The 19,424-nt window shown below is 37.5% G+C and overlaps 1 protein-coding gene across 1 annotated transcript; it reads right to left on the reverse strand.

The window, feature by feature from the left end:
* Positions 1 to 5,034: 5,034 nt before the first annotated feature.
* LOC145769193 (dnaJ homolog subfamily C member 16-like) lies at positions 5,035 to 19,424 on the reverse strand. The gene is made up of 14 exons (XM_082580782.1): positions 19,209 to 19,424; positions 17,638 to 17,761; positions 15,826 to 15,999; positions 15,012 to 15,196; positions 14,342 to 14,477; positions 13,901 to 14,028; positions 12,847 to 12,980; positions 12,115 to 12,316; positions 11,134 to 11,322; positions 10,755 to 10,909; positions 9,833 to 9,958; positions 9,220 to 9,360; positions 8,349 to 8,449; positions 5,035 to 7,874 (listed from the first exon to the last, which is right to left on the reverse strand). The coding sequence occupies exons 1-14, from the start codon at positions 19,422 to 19,424 to the stop codon at positions 7,375 to 7,377; spliced, it is 2,511 nt and encodes an 836-aa protein (XP_082436908.1). The 3' UTR covers positions 5,035 to 7,374.

The following is a 19,424-nucleotide window of genomic DNA, read 5'->3' on the forward strand; positions in this document are numbered from 1 at the left end:
TGCTGATTCACTCAAATGTAGCGTTTTTAAAAATGAGATATTTTCATTTTGACAGATCATTGAGATCAATTTCCACGTTGTTCTTAATATTTTGCCTCCCGCATGCGTTGAGCTCGAAATGTAATTAATCATTTAAGTCTTTCGAGAATCTATTCTGAAAAGATCAAGGGGGCGTGGGCCCCCTAAACAGTTGAAAATTATGCCGAGTAGGCCTATGTGGGTAATTGTTTCAACAAATAGAATGATATTCAATATTAACAGAAACACGAATTTGATAAATAACAAAGATACATGAAAGAACTATGATGGTGTCTACGTACGTTCAAATGGATGATGATGGTGATAATAAAATTTGTCACTTGCAAAGTAGACAATGATGCTAATACACGCCTTGATCACTTTCTTTGCCAAACTTGGGGCTACTCTTTCTCTCGAAAGCACTCATAATTAAATTATTGAACAGAGAATTATGAGATGTTTTGCATTGAAACATATCATATTTAAGCCAATCTTAACTCAGCTAGAACTTTAGGAATGTATTCCGAGCACATGGCAATGCTTCTACAGTGCAGGAGGTAGGCTATGTCAAATAAAAAGAAATTTTGAGAAAACCAACTTCAAGAACCACGTGATTTTTGCAAAAAGTAATTAATTTATTTCAAATGTCAAAATGATTAAATAAATGAATGAAACTGCACCTGGTAGCTAAAACAGGACCTTCTATGTCCAAACAAGCAAATCAGTCGTTTGACTTCAATCTGTGTAATTAGGACGGATTTGTAAGCTGGACTAAATATTTTCATTTGATTTATTACATAAACACTTATTAGAAAAAATCAATTGTTGTCAATCCAAAATATAACATCAACAATAGGCTACAATGAGATTTCTAATGCAAACATAACTAACACAATAACATACGCGATTAAGTATGCAAAGTAAATAATAGCCTCAGTCATGGCCACCTGGAGATGTGGCCTGATTTGTCACATTTTGCAGATTTTGATTACAGCTACTGCTAGTGCTTGACTGACATTTTTTGAGATGTTTTTACTTTTTGCGGTTTCCTAATGACATAAAACTTTTTTGTTGCCTTGGGGAAGCAGTAGCAAATGAGAAAAAATAAGTTGAAAAACACAAAATCAGACTGTTATTGAAAATTAACAGTCTGACTAAAATCTTCGAAATCAAATTTTCTTTGTTTTTCAACATGTGAGGATGTTAAAACCCATTGTGTCATCTGGGGAAAAGAAAAAAGAAACCGTAAAAATCTAAATTTTAGAAAAGTTTATTTAAACGTTTACCCAAAGTTAGAAAAACCTGGAAATTTCTGCAAAATGTGACAAATCAGGCCGCATCTTTAGGTGGCCATGCCTCAGTTTAACAAACAGCTGTAGTCAATAGTTTACATCTTTTACCTGAAATAAATTTTACATATATAGTTTACATAAGGACCTTCTGATGATCTTCCTTTTAGGTGAAACAGGCTGTCAAGGGTTTAGATAGTAATAACTACATTTGATTTAATTCGCTTTGCTTGGCTTTTTGCTTGGCATTGAGCACTTTTTCTAGTATTAATAGTTTTCATTGTTTAGTTTACATACATCTAACCCAAAACCTACCGCAATGAATACAATTTTGAGCAACAAGACTGTTCTTAATAATTCAAACAGCCTTTGTTTCGATGAACATCAAAACCGCTTTTGGGAGGACGGTATAAAAATATAAGATGAATAAAATTATGAAAGAAAACTTTTCGTTCATCAGGCTATAAAGTCTAGTGGTCAAGGCGCCATGTAAAATGTGCTTCAATACCTTACCTTGTCAAAACTTACATATATCACAGTTAAAGGCAATTGACAACGTAAAATTACGCTTAAAATTCAGGAAACACGTTTTACAACTTTGGCATATCCTCTGGGACACTTCAAAGTACAATTGGTGGTCTACAGCGCTTGAGAGTGTAGATTACTCACACATAAGGAAGTTTGGTCTACAAGCCGGGCTTCCAGGCGTGCGTTGCCTCAAAAAAGCTTTTTACGTCGCCAATTCGGTCATTTATCATAATATTCTAGTGAAACAGATCGCCGAATTCTCATACGAATGCTGAAAGGGTAAGTTTACATTTGATAGAAGAACATTTTTTCTTTTATTTTTCGGTTAAGTATCTTTGCATTGATCTTTGGCAAATTGTTTATTACGTTTCACAATCACTTCCGATGCCCAGTCATTAAGGTTGCTTTGTCATTGGTTAATCTTTTCTAATTGGATGGTAGGCTATAAATAGTCTTTTTTTTTTGAAGTTGTGTTTTTGTAAATTTACATTGTTGTAACATTGTGGCAAATGAGGCTAAAGTCGTTCACGAACAGAGGTGTGAGGGAAATATTGCTGTTATGACACGCCATTAGAGTGGGCAGCCTTCCAGGCGCCTATCAATTGACATTGTTCAGATACAAAATCGCGACAATAAATCAGCAACGCTTTTTTGTTTTTTTAACGTTTTATGATGTTCATACGACAAAAAAACTTACGCAGCGTGAGACCAAGGACAACGTTAATTCAGTCCAGAACATAGAAGCTTGTGGGGCCACAGCCACTTCGAAGTGTCGTGAAGGAAATGACAACACATGGAGACGCAAAGCAGAGCCGACTGGACAAAATCGCTCAATCAAAACTTGAGCTATAAATAATTCAAATATGTTGGTTCCGTCACACAAGTTACAGAATAAATAGTTGTTTTTTTCTATTCCATTAATCACGTTTTCCCTATTTCTCGTTATTATCACCACACAATGATTTCATCACCATATCAAACAAGCAAAGCTTTTTCCGGAAGTTAACTTCCGATTTTTTTACCATTATGTCTAGGCTACTGCAAATTGTTTAAATACTTTGCAACGACTCAAACTATCAAACAAAAACCATAATTTGTTAGGCTCTTACTCAGTGGTATCAAGCAACGTGGTTACGTTGCTTCGGTTTAAAGTTGATCTTGGCATCAATATGCTTCAGCAGGTCAAAAAGAAAACTGTTTGGTTTATAGTAGAGTTTTCCCAACTGTGGTCCGCGGACAAGTGGTGGTGCGTGACAATCATACAGCAGGTAGTGCGTGAAGATATGACTAAACGTAACAATAAATTCAAATGCCAATTTCATCCTAGCTAGCCAGACATCTGGAGTGAGGCCAACGAGTGTAGAACTGCCCTACAAAACTTGCATGTTATAAAACCGTCAGCTACATCCGCCACGTTAGCTCAGTGGTTAGCGCCCGATTCAAGATCAAGCAGCACTGGTTCGGCTCTCGGGGTGTGCGCTTGAACAACGCATTTCAGGACTGCTTTCCATTCAGCGGCACCTAATGGATGGAATGACTCCCCGGCAACAACATTTCAACAATCGGAAACTTTATTCTGCCAATCTCGGTAACTGGACCTGCGTGAAAAGCGAAAATTATGCGAAAAATGTAAGGAAGCTATGCGAAACTACCAGGAACGACATATCAAAGGTTATTCAGGCCGAGGATAAAGATTTAAAACCGACCAATGAAAGCCCGAAGATGATGATGAAACATTTCGGTCTTCTGAAGTTGATTACGTTCCAGAAGTCTGGTGACGTGATATCAATGGTTCGACTCTTGGCTTGCTGGTTGATTAATAACACCACCCACCCAATTTATAACACCGGTGTAATAAATTGAGTGGGCGTAGTTACTGAAATAAAAGTAACCGAGAGAAAGGAACTAGCCACCCCACTCTCCTTCGTGCCAAAAGCTTTGTTAGTACAATGAGAGCCTTGTCTACTCATTCCCGACACTTGGAATCAAGTATGACCTTTTTAACCTTAGACACCGATGTAAGCTATCATTCGAACTTGACTTAAATCCCTCAACGGAATTCAAACGCAAGACCACTGGATTGTCAACTGGTTGAGATCCCAGCTAATCTGCAACTTCTTTTCAGTGTTTTTTTTTTCTTTTTTCAAATTTACTTTAAATGTATTGTTTTTTTTGGGCTGCAATAAGTTTGGAAACTCCAGCTCTACAATAACAACTGTTACCGCTGAATCAATTAACCATGCTTGAGTTTGTTAATTAAATTTAATAAATAAACGCTTGGAAACACTGCAAAATTGTCGAGCTGCGAGGATTTGCAATAATTGGTTTATGAGAACACCTTCGTCTCATGACGTCACACTAGCCGTGGGAATGTAATGCAATGAGCAATTGCCAACATAAACAGTTAGAAAGTGGCCTAAGCGTTTGTGAATGTGATTTTCAACGGCATTTTGATCTTTTATGTCAGGTTAACGTAAAACAACGTTGAAACAATCGTTTCTAGTGAAAGTTCGTGCTGAAGCACAGATGGAAAAACACTGTTTTCTATCAAATAGATGTTATATAATGCAGAAGCAATTGAGAGTTCTGACAGGCTCAGGCTGAGACAAAGCCTCCATCATCATTCCAAGCTGCAGATATTATCCAGGCCAGGCTTCTGCTTATACAATCTCACACCACGACAATTCAAAAATGAAGGAAGTTGTCCGATTGTTGATTGATTGCGTCTTGATGGGAACATCGAGGCCAGAAAACGGGCGTGGTCTTGGACCATTTGAAACAAAAATACTCAGTTTCGTTTGCAAGCGTCATATTTTGTTTTGGTTTCGAACTTTCGATTTGTTGTTAATGTTACGTCGAAACGACATCAAAACACGTATCAAGTTTTTCAATTATTCAGTCCTACGAGTGTTTTGCAAAAAAATCGAAATATTTCATTTTAAATCGAAATTCTTTGTCTTGTTTCTCTTTTGTTGCAATTTTTTTGGGGGGAACCTTCTTTTTTCGTAAACAATTTATCTACGATCAATTCAAAACAATGTCATTTTGAACAGTTGGGTTCTAACGGTTGTCGTGTAAGCCTCGGGGGCCGAGGGTCTTTCCTTTTACCACCTCACATTCTAACCCTAACCTCACTAAGATGACCTTGCAACTCGGTTACACAGCAAGAAAACATATCATCATATCATTACCCTTGGGAGAATTTTGTAATCTCATGTTCCGACTGCGTTGCAGCGATACATTTCGTTGATAAATAAGATAACGAAACATAATTCATTTCAATATCTGCTTCACTGTTGCAAACAGTTGGTCAGTTGGCAAGGAAAATAGAAAAAATGTTTCACATCACAAATCGCCGGACCTCGAACTAACCCAGACAGAAAATCAAGGTAAAACGGTTGATTTGCTGTCTGGGAAGAATGAAGCAAGATGGTGTTGAACGGACCAAGTACAGGACAAACCAATAACATAAACGAGAAAATCTTTTCTGCAAATGTGACCTCAAGTTTAGCCATGGCTTCACACAAGGAATAAGCGTTTTTATCAGGGGGCAAGTAGCCTTAGGGGGGGGGGGGGGGTATTTCAACAAAACACAATGATGTATAAGGTCTGCGTCAACCCGACCTTGAAAATACACCGTAAATGAAGTTATTTTTTTCGTGCTTTAGGGCTTTATAGAAATGAGTTTAAAAAGTTACAAAGCGGTTTAGGCAGTGAAACTCACTGCAATTTTAAGGTCTCGCGAAGAAGCTGCATCTCTCGTCGCCTGCAACCGGCAATGAGTACAAGAAGAAAACAGTGGGGAGAATTTTTCGCATGAATACAAAAAAATAAAGTTGAAAAATCAATAATTTATGAATCTGGAAAATGGTCCGTCTCTATAGAGCAGCAAATGCTTTAAAACTTTTTTATGATACAATATCCGAGGCACTTTGTGCATCTTGGTGCAAATTTGGTCAAATCACAAGTGGAAACACTGAAATTCACGTGAGAGCATATAGAAAGTAAAGGACATTCAAATCTCTGATGGCAAAAAACATGCAAGATCACATTTCTCCTTCCAAACGTCTATGAAGGACACAAACAGTGTGGAGGTTCAAGTTGCAGTAGTCATCATACTTTTACTCCAATATTTGATATGATGAATAGGTTGCATAGTACTTATTGGGGGGTCACCAAATCATAGTACCTTCGTTATAAAAGCTGTGCAGTTTACTGGATGATTGACACCAAAAACCACAAGTTCAGTTGCCAATGACATCAGAAGAAAGTGAATGACTTTTTGAAAAACTTTACTTTCAGCAACCTAGCGGCAAATCCATCTATTTTTACATTAATTCAACGTTTCCGACGACTGAATCAAGGTAAAAGGGGATTAATTTGTGGGCTGGAAAAGAGTTGGTCAACTGTTGTATAAACACTATCATCGGTTACAAAAATAACAAAAACATGACTGCAATTGTCAACATACCCCGACGTCATAGAATAAGTTAGCAGATTTGCATTGATTTACAAATTAACAGCGAAACACTTTACGCGTTTGCTATGATTGTTGGTGCTGCAACAGAGAAAATACATTGATGGCAAAAGTTGGTTGAGCAAGCCAAGGCACAGTTTGTTTGTGCATTGGCATCAAAATTCGATTTTGATAAAAAACAAAAAATCAAATCGCTGCTGCGAGAGTAGCAGTGGACCATTGCAATGGGATCGGATAGACGACTTGAAAAGTTGAAAAGACGTTCCATTTAGCAACATTCTAAAACGTTGAATTGATGTAGTAAGTGAAACCAATTGCCGATTCATATCAATGCAACAACTGCACAAGACCGCAAGCAGCCAAGATATCATACCACAAGCCAGTACTCGTGGTGGAATCTAGACATTTCTTGAAACACAAGTTGTCGGCCGGTGTTCGCCAATTTATCATCAATTTAAAATCTTATTGCAATTATCAGTTGCATCAAAGTTAAAAGGATCATTTCACCTTTAACCACATTTGTAATATCACGTGACTTCACGTTTGAGTGCACACTTGACGTCATCATTCCTTGATGAAAAGTCAGACATTTCCGAAATGTGCGAAAGATCAAAACAGGCGGCACACAGCAAAAATATTAAAAACTCCGAGTTGATCAACACAACAAGATAGAAACACAACAAAACACGAGGTCTCAAAATAAACACGCAAACACAGTAAAACTCTTGTAACAATTATTCTGTTTTATTGCAACATGGTTGTGGACCCCCCTGGATCGTTATTACACACCTGGGTGTGCAAGGGCGAGGGCTAAGATAAAAATAAAAAAAAAGATTCATCCGCCAGCCATTCATGACGTCAACATGCTGGGGATTAGCTGGAGTGCAAAAGAGCAAAGCTCCTTTTTTATTGCGCAATCTTTGTACCTCGTTTCAACTTTCAATTCGCTTTATTTAGAGATTTCTCCTGCAAATTACAAACGACCCTTACTGCGCGTCAGGAAAGAACACTGAAATTTAAAAGCAATTACTTATAGACATTATATGATAAAAGATTTTTAATTTAGTCGTCGTTGTCGCTTTCAGAAGTGGATCTTACGTATAATCCGGGCCACTGACGCAAATAAAGTCGAGGAAAGTGACCTTCACAAATTCGATCTAACCAATGCATCAACGACTGGCAGTATTCGCTGACGCCATCTCGCGATAGGCGTACATGTTCTAAGCTCGCCGCTTGGTCACCCAAGTCCTTTGCGCAAGAAAATGATTGCGCATCCTTGCTGGTATCAAGACGTTGAAACGAACCATCGCCAGCGCTGCACTGCGTAGTACTGACGTCATCGTCGGGTGACGTCATGCTGTCAGATGACGTGCTGTTTGCATGCATCAGCCGAAGTCTTCGCTTCCGAGGAACGAATATACAGTACCAGTGCTTGGAACCATTGATCGCCAGCACTGTACCGTGCACACGATCGGCAGAGATTTGTTCTTCACCGGAGAAGCCATTGGAGCCAATCCCGGACATGGAAGACAAACCAGACTCGAAAGAGGAGCCGGTAAGATCTGTGGATTAAAAGATGAGTTAATGTTTTTCACAACGAAACCTCAACACAACACTGGTGATGCCGTCAAGCACGTGGCCGAGTGGCGAGAACATCTGCGCGACTCTCGAAAGGGCCTCGGTTCGAGACCGCTCCAGAGCACATGGCTGTACTTTGGCAAGACACTTAATCGCATGTTAAATAATGGGGGCAGCTGACTCAATAAGCACACGTCCCTTTACGACTTCCAGTTGTCCGCTATGTTGCATCTGTAATCGCAGTCAGTTGTGTTTGAAGTATGTTCATTGTTCAATGCAAAATCTTGGAAACGTAAACAAAAAAGCTTATTTACATATCACAGCAGCATTCGTTAAATTTGTTTACTTGTAAAGTTATTACAAATAGATAAAGCACAAATATCCACTTGTGTAACAGCAAAACCCTGTCAAAATAAAAGCAGCAATCTCAACCCAAATTGTGGAACAGCTGAACAAACCTGAGCTTCCAGGCGGCTGCGCTGACGACGCTTTGCGCAGACCGATGTACCAACTCAGGTACAGCGATAGGTTCAAGCAGCAGAAGTGCAACTTTGGATCTCTGAGAACAAAATATAATGTTCCGAATACTGAAAAGTTTACGTGTTTATTGTACCGTTAGAACAAAGGAACTACAGGAATCTCTTCAGTAAAAAGGATTCAATAAAACCGCATAAACACAAACAGTCTGTATTGTCAGACCAACAAATCATTGCAAATTGACTTGCTTTGCTGGGCAATGGTGGGCATACTATGTGTATTGTGTACACGGTCCCAGCCAGCAAAATCGGTCATTTTGTTGGCCGGGGTGTCAGCACGTCTTCCGACCTTGAATCAACGTAAAATGAACAAATTTTGCAGACGTTGAATCAATGTAAAAATGACGGATTTTGTTGGCTGGGGTGTCATCACGTCTTCCGACCTTGAATCAACGTAAAATGAACAAATGTTGCAATCTCGGAATAAATTGATAGAGTTTGAACGAATAGAACTGTGAAGGAAATACAACCACTTTCGAGTAGTCAGCCAGGAGTGAATGAAAGCAGTCGGTGAAAAATGACAGTGTGAAGTATATCAGCCATTCAAACACGCCCATTTTTGCATTGATCCAACGTATGCAGACGTTGAACCAAGCAGCGGATTGAAGAGTCACTTGATTACATCTCCGCCTCAAACAAATGCAGCTTTTTACTGATAACCTTTTCCCATTTGCTTCAGTCGTTCAATCACATACAATACGTTATGTAAATCCTCTAATGAATGAAACTATTAAAGAACGGATTTTGTTAGTTGGGATCCAGTCAAATTAAAGGGAGTTAAACATGGATTTACCTTTCGTAACGTCTTACGACTTTGACAAAATCTTCCTTCACTGAATCGTTGTCATTGATGAGGAGAGCTATGGTCAGGTGGCCTCGCTTCTGACCCAGCACGAGGTCGTCATATTCTGCAGGGTGGAGCTCTTTCACCGACCTGAAGGAATTATGTGTCAACACATCGTTCTTGTGACTGAACAATGCGCCCAAGCAAGTTGAGCTTGAGCAAAGGACGCACGATGTTGAAATCTTATCTTACCGGAGCCTGTATTCAGTAGCAGCAGCTTAGTTTATTTATTAGCAGCTTAGTTGGAGAGTGTGGATCGAGGTTAACACCATATCGAGTTTGACCAAAGACTTTACAAAAGTGGCACTAAATGTTTCTGTTTGGCTCTCCGCAAAGGAAAAAAATCAAGGCAATCATGTGGTCGGTTGCACATATCTACGTATTCTGCAGGGTGGAGCTCTTTCACCGACCTGAAGGAATTATGTGTCAACACACGTATCATGGCTTCGCTGACACTGCTGCTTTGTAAAGCGCTAAGAGCAACGCATATCTGCGATAGATACAACGTCACATTAAAACACGTTAATGTTATGTGCATAAAAAGAATTTAAGTAGCACTCACTGTGGCAAATTATCCACATGAAACGCTTCCTCGTCGTCATCATAAGCAACCTCAACATCCACATCAGTGTCTTCGGAGGACACGGATTCCCTTCTTCTTGTTGGTTGATCTCTTCTTCTTGTCTCACTGCGAACAAACGTTAAGTTTCAATGAGCTCAGTGCTGAAAAAACAAGGTAATATCAGAACGCGCGTCCTTATATAGAGATGGGGTCAGCAACATTTTGTGGTCTTCTTCATCATGTTACACGGCTGTAGCCCAGAGCATTACGCAAGCTCTTGCTCTATCGTTGAATTCGGCCAAATCCTGTGCAGAGCACCTTGCTTTTAGGTCAGGGCATTCGAGTAGATGTTGCATTGTTTGCTCCTATCCGCATTTACAACTTGTACTTTTGTGGTGAGGTGTCCAGTTCCTTTATATATGAACTTCCTTTTTAACCACTCACGTCGATTCGACATATTCAACCATGGTAATTGCAGCTGGCAGACAGGAGATTCGGACCTAGGTCCTGAGCACAAAAGCGCCAGATTGATATTGCGTAGCAAACACTGTCATGCATGTGTTGGTTCGCTATAAATGAACATTGTACATGAATCCTTTAGGGCCAACATGAATTGAATATTCTCAAACACAGGTTTGCTCCCTCAGTGAACGAGGTAACTTCGCTACCAATCCAGGCAGCTAATCAGCACGTTGTACATGGATTCAACTTCAACGTTTGCAGAAGTTGCATTAATGTGAAATAAGGTTGGTTTGCTGACTGGCGATTTGTTCGCTCATGGCACTTGCAACATAAGCCAAAACGCAACAAATAACCCCGGCCAGAAAAACGTTATCAATTTACATCCTAAAAAAGGCCGCTTTTACTGGTTGTGGTTGCCAAAGACATCAGTGGACTGGGCATAGCACGTAATGAATCTCACGTTTTGTTGCCGGTCAGCATGGAATAGATTGCAAGAAACGCAATGGCGCAGCTGAAGTAGAGCAGCATGGTTTCGTGGTCATTGAGGTGCTTGAGTAGTTTCAACAGCTTTCCTGCCATCGCTTTGGCTTGCCGGCCGATTCGAATCAAAATAAACTGAAGACAAAATAAAACACGTGACATAACAATCTTCGTAAGGCATCGAAATTGTTATCAAACCCATATTTTTCAACAATCAACATACAGTTTAATTGCAAAGCACCAAAACTTAATGCAGTCTTGAATTTCTGATGGGTTGCTCTAGTAGCAAATTTCTCGCACTTGGCAACCCTACAGCAATTATCCAATAGAAAAAAAAACGATCAAAAATAAACACTCACCGGCGCTAATTCGTCATTAACGGACAATATTCTTATCCTTCGTTCAAACTGCTGCTGTTGCGTTGTGCGCAATGCCATGTTGACGAACTTTTGAAAGCCAGGATCCAGAGCGTCTGCTGAATTGAGGAAATGACTTGAATACGTTGAAGAAAACCCCCGGTTTGCATTGCGCCTCCAAACCAGATAAATCTGCAACAATAAAGCTTATTGAGATCCAACCATCTCGTTTCGAAGATATTACTTCCACAGCTGTCGGCTGTGATACTTTGATTTAAGGCCTGTTCGTTACCGCCCAATAAAAAGGGCCCAAAAGTACAAAAAATCAAACCAAAAAACATTGAAAAAGTGCTATGGCTATACGACATACATAAAACGTTACAGTAACAAACCAATTGCTACGCAAAAGTGATGAGCAATTCTTTATTATTCTTCAAAATTGGAACAATCTTCTTGTTTCGATGAAACATTTACGTTTGTCAGTCAATGACACGCAATAATGTTGACATTGAAACAAACAATCCTGCCGTGGTCACGGTCCATTGCTTTCTTGCAACAAAGAATAAAATTTAGCCACACAGCTTTATCTTAGACAAAGTCCATCCTTTGACCATCTGTAGCAAAAGTTCACGCAACCCTCACAACTGTCCACCCAACAAAAGGTAAGCAACTTCTTTAACGAGACATCACTCTGGGGGTACAAACGCCCCTTATAATAATGACCGGGAACAAGATTGTGAAAATCTTGACGGAAGGTTTGAGACCTTTACGAGAGGATATATAGCGCCTACTTAAATCTGAGGAAAGTTAATAAAAAAAACGCAACATCCAACAACTGCTTTCTGTTTAAAGGAAACATTTTTAGGAAACAAACAACACTTTGCTCTAAAATTACAGGAGACATGAAACAGTTTTTGCCTTAATTCTTGCTATAAAAAAAGCATCAAGTACGATTTAACAGAGCAAAAGTGACCGAAAACTCACGGAAGAGTGTTCAGGGACATCTTCCAATCCACTCAGCGATCTAACAAAAGATTGTTGCTTGGTGGTGAGAACAAACATGAATTTGAGCCAATCCTGAAGGTGCTCCTCATTAGCCAAGGCAGCAGCCACCTTTTTTCGTAGGTTGTTTAAAGCGGTCAGGAAGTTGGCTTGTCTAGCACCGACAGCGAATATGACGCAGAACCTGGGTTAAACAGCAGCAAGTCAAACTCTTTTTTTTAGTGACACAAAAAAACAAGTAAGTTCGATATGCTTCTTAAATTAAACCCCTGAAACAGTCTACCACTGTAATTGCATTTGTCGGTGCAAGGTAAAAACATTGATGTAACTCTATGTTTGAAATAGTCTGTTGTTCATATATTTTCCTCTACAAGAACATGGGTGACACGTTTTTTGCCAATAAGTGATTTGTTGCTTAGATAAGTTTCTTGCATAATTTTATCAAGAAATCAAACAAAGAACACAAGTGGTCAGTAGTCTCGCTACAAACGGTTGGCCGTGTCTTCTGATGTCCCAACGAAGAAGATGATGCAAGTCATACAATGAATGTCATGCACGTCAAGTCATCCTCTGTTGCAAGTCATACAATTTTTGAAAATATGTAATAAACTAGTGGTCATAAATTTCTGAAATATTTCATGTTTGTAAAACTCATCTCTATTCTGTGTAGTGTGTAGCCTACACGAACAAAATTGTCGAAAATCCAAGACTCACTGAGTGCTGCGAGATTGGTCATGCTGCGGAGGGCAAACATCATCGAAAACGTCTTGTGACGTGATCCTAGGTACGGTCATATGACGGTGTGACGTCAGAGCGTCGTTGATAGCACCACGTGGCATGTCCGAGGACTGGAAATAAGAAAATTTGATTCAAAATCTAACTAATTTTAGTGAGAAAGTGACAAGAACAAAATTACAAGTCGGACAAGTCCTGGGTTTTTTTTTGCTGAGATTTTTCGGTCATTTGTCCGAAATGATTTGAAAAAATTCGGTCATTTTTTATTTATTTCGGTCATTTTTTCTGATGAAAATATTTCCTTTCAAGTAGCTGATACAAACCAAAATTTGCACTTCCTGACTAGCTACAACATTAAGTTTCGCTGAGAAACGTTTTTTTTTCGGACATTTTGATCGAATTGACTATATATTTTTTCGGACATTTTGACCAAATTGACTATATTTTTTTCGGACATTTTGACCGAATTGACTATATTTTTTTTCGGACATTTTGCTAAAAAATCGGTCAATGACCGATAAATGACCGAAAAACAAAACTAGGAGCGGACAAGAGGTGACAAAAATTGGAAGAAAAAGAAGACAAAGATTACAGCTAGCAGGTCACTGCTTTACAATAGGAAATTTGTAATTTTCTTGTTTGGGAAACAAACTACAGCATTAGAAAAAACGGCCCGTCAGCAAAAACCGGTTCCCGCCAATTAGAACAAGGCAGTAAAGTGCAGAAACACGAACTGTCGAATTTGATGGGGGACAGGGATATTTGAAAAGACTACTTTAATGGTGTCCTAGTACGTCCGAAGGGATGGATGATGAATGCTCACTTAAATTTTCATCCAAGTCAGCTTATTTTCCCCAGTTTGGTTCATTCAGAAAATGTGAACTTTTGGTTTATTTCAGGATTTAAATAAATTTTAGGTTGAGGCCTAAAATAAAGGGTTTCGATTACGAACCAAAGGGAAAGTATTGTTTGCAAAGTTAACGGTAGCTGCTCGTTTAATATCCAATACCAAACAGAACGAAGCACAACATACTTGCAATCGAACAGTTGGCTTTTGCAAATCTTCCTTGAATATCAAAAGAACGGGTCCATCCCCAACGACTGCAAACTTGTTAGCCACTGAACGAGCATCGGGATTGCTGAACGACACGAATCCAAATTCTAGAAAGCGAATGTAAACGGATAATTCATAATTGTGCTTTTGTGATGAGACAAATGGGAAACACGTGTCTTTCAAGTTACCCATTAGGTATCCGCAGACATTGAATCAATGTAAAAAAAACAGTTTTCCTACATGGGGTCTTGCTTGTACCGTGATGATAATAAATTTCCAAAAGATTAGAAAACTGAATTGCAGAAGTTGTTTCAAATAAGCAAAATATTTTTTATCATTTCACAATGATAAAATAAATAGAACCCATTTCAATCTATAGCTGACAGAAAAGACACATCATCGCGAAACACATTAACTTACTGAAATAGCGCTGGTGCTTGATTGCCATGATGGTATACAGGAGAGTAGGTTGGACTTGCTTCGAAAACAGCAACGCTCTAGGCTTATCGTCATCAGCGATGCCCCCCAGAAATAAAGCCAAGTTTTGGGAGGTCACCTTATGAGAAGTAGGGATAGACTTCAACATCAATGCAATTAAAATTTGCATAACGTTAACTTGAACGGTTTGCAATATTCATACAACTTGACAGGTTTAGAGGAAGGCTACGATACAACTTAGTAATATTAAAATGACAGGTTATAACCTATAGCATTATTTTTACACTTCTGTTTAAAAAGTACATTTCCTCAAAATCTATGCCTGACTGATAATGAAAAATGCGTTGATTTTCTAACTTACAGCTGTTATTATTATTTTACCAATTTTTTTTTTCGCAGACAGCACACTAACTTTATATGGTGCTTGAAGTTTTAGTCAAATGTTTTACAGAAATCCGATTCTTTTTGCAACCTGTGCCATTGCCCATTGAAAACCTTATTTGAAAAACCATGTTCCCAATTCCTCAGGCTATACAACTGCATTCTAAACGAATGTTGATTTTATAGAATTTCCTCTTTGAGTATTGGTACAAAGTTTGTGTTTATTCGAACTTTCAGTATGGAAAGGAAGGCAACTCAGCACAATACTTACCATTTCCACCAAGTACTGAGGCAAGTTAGAAACAACAAAATTTTTAAGGCTTTGTGGAGACACAGCACCACGATGATAATAATATTGCTCTTCAAAGATGAGCACAGTTGTGGGAAGCCTGGACACACGAAGGTTGACAGCTATACGTGATGTGAATGTTGTGTCAACTGTACCGACCCCAACACCTGGAAAGGACAATGAACATGGCAACTCAAAACGATATTCTGATACAATAAGATGCCGTTTCAGACGTGATACATCAAACTCCATTGCTCTATTTTATATTCTTTTCAAACTTAAAAATGTCCATATTTTAAACTAAAATATGCTAAATATTACTACACATTTTAAAAGATAGCATGATCTTTCTTTGCGACAAAAACTTCCGATCTTTAAAGTTGATTTTTAAAAATACGTTGAACATTTGGTGATCTGTATATTTACTAGTACCGGTACCACTACCAAGAGAGAACATATAAGAACATCTTTCAAACCACAATACACACTATACAGTATACAGTGCGTACAGAACTTAGAAACATATCACATATACTTCAAAAGTCAATACAATACTGAGCCAGATGCTCCTGTTATCCTAATGTACAGTATCATTGAATTCTGAGCAGTCATTTAGAAATAAGTACATTTCATCAAATTTTCACGACTTAAGTTTTTCCTTGCATAATTATAAAGAATATTATCAAAGCTTGCATACAAAACACATGTGATCTATTTTCTATTTGCTTCAATGCAGAGTAGAAGACAAAAGATGACACATACCTTCATTTCTACACAAAACAAAAACTCTATTTACCTAAATTTTCTAAAGACTTGGCCGTTTTTTCCCATGATGATCTTAATATTGCAATGCATGGTGCACAGAAAGTAGAGTATACATACAAGACTTGTGGCGTATGGTGACTATCTGGCAAAACTCTATTGAAAAACCTGTGATAAGACACAGATCGAGCGTCTCCATCATCAAATCCTGCAAAGTAATGACAAACAATTGGCGATATGCTGCATGCTAAATTGTACATGCCAATCAGGAATTGTCAGTGATAAATCTGACTACTACAACAGAATGTTTAAACAGTTTGTAATAAAATTTGCCAAAATAGACTTTTTCACCGACTTTGCAAAAGCACAGCAAACAGTAAAAATCAATTTAATTATGAAAGTATTGAATCCAGATATAACCATTACAAATCACAGTAAAATAAAAAATCATATTCATCGTGAATGCTATAAACATATAAATATGTGCTTATATGCTATAAACACATGAAAAATAATAATCAACAAGGCTTGATCATAACAATCATCATAGACTATAAGTTCTATTTAGATATAAGAGGCATTCCATTATAATTCAACAAATCCAAATAACCACTTAGTCTTCAATTTTGATGACTAAAGCATATGTCATAGTATGTGAAAAATGAATCTCGGTAAAAAAAATATTTTGAAAATCGGACAAGCGGATTTTGAGATATCGCGTTCTGAAGTTTTGTGGCTGTCACTAGGTGGCGCTGTTGATGTTCCCAATGTTTTTTGATTTTAGGGTTATATTTGAGGTAGAAAGTCGGTTGAAGTGTCTATTCCACCATTTTTCATGTTGCAGAATTCAAAAATAATGTCAATTTTAGTCCACAAGAATTAGCTAAGGAGTTGTGTGGCATTTAAAAAAAATTGGGGGACCGAATGCCAACCCCAAAATATCCATGTGGGTAACAAGATATCCCAAAAATTTTTTTGTTCTTTAAAGTTTCTTGTATATACTTCATAATATACTGTTTGTTTATGAGACTTTTGTCCTTTTTGCACTATGCAACCTTTTATCAAAGACTTGCATGAGAAGTTATATGATCTATTAATGCAATATTTGAATGATGCGTGCTTATGATGTCACAATAACAAATTACAAACTTTCCCAAAAAACTTTTTTTTTGTGAAAATTGCTCGGGAAAACCAGCCCTTGTTTCAAAATTGCAGTCAAATTTTGTTTTCCGGGCAATTTTCACAATGAAAAAAAGTTTTTTGAGGAAATCTGTAATTTGTTATTGTGACATCATAAGCAAGCATCATTCAAATATTGCATTAATAGATCTTTGATATAAGGTTGCATTGTGCAAAAAGGACAAAAGTCTCATAAAAAAATATTATACTATCATGAAGTATATGCAAGAAACTTTTAAGAACAGAAATTTTTTTCGGGATATCTCGTTACCCACATGACAATATGAGGGTTGGCATTTGGTCCCCCAAATTTTTTAAAATGCCCCATAACTCCTTTGCTAATGCTTTTAGATTAAAATTGAGACCATTTTTGAATTCTGCATTATGGAAAATGGTGGAATAGACACTTCAACCAACTTTCTACCCCAAATATAACCCTAAAATCAAAAAACATTGGGATCATCAACAGCGCCACCTAGTGATAGCAACAAAATTTCAAAACGCGATATCTCAAAAACCACTTGTCCGATTTTCAAAATTTTTTTTTTGCCCAAGTTCAAATTTTGAAAACAACAAAATATATCAAAACCAACACCTTTTGAAACCTAGTGGTTACATTTCTTTCTAAAATTTGTTGAATTATAATGGAATGCCTCATAACCATTACCAAAATCATTTCTGAACATTTCAGAAAATTTAAAGTGCTGTGAATTATGGCTCCATTGTTGGTTGTTGTCTGAGCTAAACCCACCAGAATCGTAATCATTTCGTTTCTCTTCATTGGATAGTATCTGCAATAAGAGAAATATCATTTGTTACTAGTATATAAATGATATCATTTGTTGATAGATAAGGAAGAACTTGTTAAGCGTAACCTTTTAGCTCTGAAATGGACTCTGCCAACTCAACAGACTGTGAGGTGCAGAGAGGAAGTCTTCGCTCTCGACAGGCAGGAGACACCCTCAACATGGGGATTAACTCATGGCCTGGATAATCAAAATTGGTTGATGATGAAGATGAGTATTAAGTAATGGAGTATCAATCAAAAATATATATAAATGAATAGTTTATTGCAGTGATTTTCAACCGGTTGGCCGTGGGCCACAAAGCTTGACATGATGATTGATGAAAGCAATATAAAAATTGATTACAACACTTTAACACACAATCATAATCTTGTAACTTGAATATGTCTTTGTGATCAAATAAGAAGGATAATAGCAAACAAACTTAACCAAGTTGCATGTTTATGATGCAACTCCTACTTAAAAATGCAACTTGCCTCATTTGGTCTCTATTATCTTTAAGGTTGGCAATGCTATAAGATTTTAAATTTACAAGATTCAAGTCTCAAAGAGACAACTTTAAAACTGAAATTGCAGCTTGTCAAAACAGTCTACTGTATAATATAGAATACCTGTCAATGGGTATTGATATGAACGATGTTACCTACTCAAGAGCTGCTGCCAAAATAACGTTGAAAACCACTGGTTTATAACGCTATTGTGTCTTTCGCAAGACTTAAGTTCAGTTTATATGTTTTGTTGGCAAAAAAACAAAATTTTATAAAAACAGAACCAACATAAATAATTTGCACAACAAGGATGGCAGCAAAAGACCAAAAGGTCACCAAAGTTAGCTACAAGAGCTTCCACACTCTGTACATGCTCAGTTACAGCACACTTAATAATTCAACATGCTTGAACATGGCCACAAAGATTGGTTTGCTTGCTTCTTTCCCAACTGATTTAAATATTTAACCACAGGACGATAGGCCAAGTTCCATCGCAAAACAATTGTTCATTTACAAATTATTGATACAATACATCCAGTTTACTTTTAGAATAAGTTTTACATACCAGATTACAGTCCAAAAGTAAGATGAGTCATAAAAGTATTGATTGATTGAAAGTACAAAACATTCAATGAGACGCATGCAATTATAAAATCAAAATATAAGATTTTATCTGGGATGTGAATAAATGTAGTTGATACCGTACCGTTTACTTCTAGTATATAATATTATTAAGATTTCATCTCACTTGTAACACTTTTACTTACTGTGCTTAGTTATTTATCATTTACAAGAAATTAACCGATTTTGACAAAACTTTACAGTTTGTCTGCGTAAAACTATACTGGTATCACAAATTCAAAATCATTCTTTGTGTTGAAAAAACATAAACAGGTACAAATTTTTTATTTAAGTTGTATAATTTAGCGTTTTAAAATGATTACCTCATAAGCTTGTTGAATTTCAATAAATCTATCCTGAGCTTCAGGAGAATTGTTTTTGTCTGGATGCCATTCCTTCACAAGTTTCTTGTAGGCTTTTCTGATATCAGACGAACTAGCGCTTCGGCTGACATCCAAGATGTGATACGGGTTAAAACTAGTTCCAACAACACAAAGGCATAGAACAAAAAGGTATAATAAACTCAGAACATAAGTCAT

Source organism: Aplidium turbinatum, chromosome 4, assembly GCF_918807975.1.
Source record: "Aplidium turbinatum chromosome 4, kaAplTurb1.1, whole genome shotgun sequence".
NCBI lineage: Eukaryota > Metazoa > Chordata > Ascidiacea > Aplousobranchia > Polyclinidae > Aplidium > Aplidium turbinatum.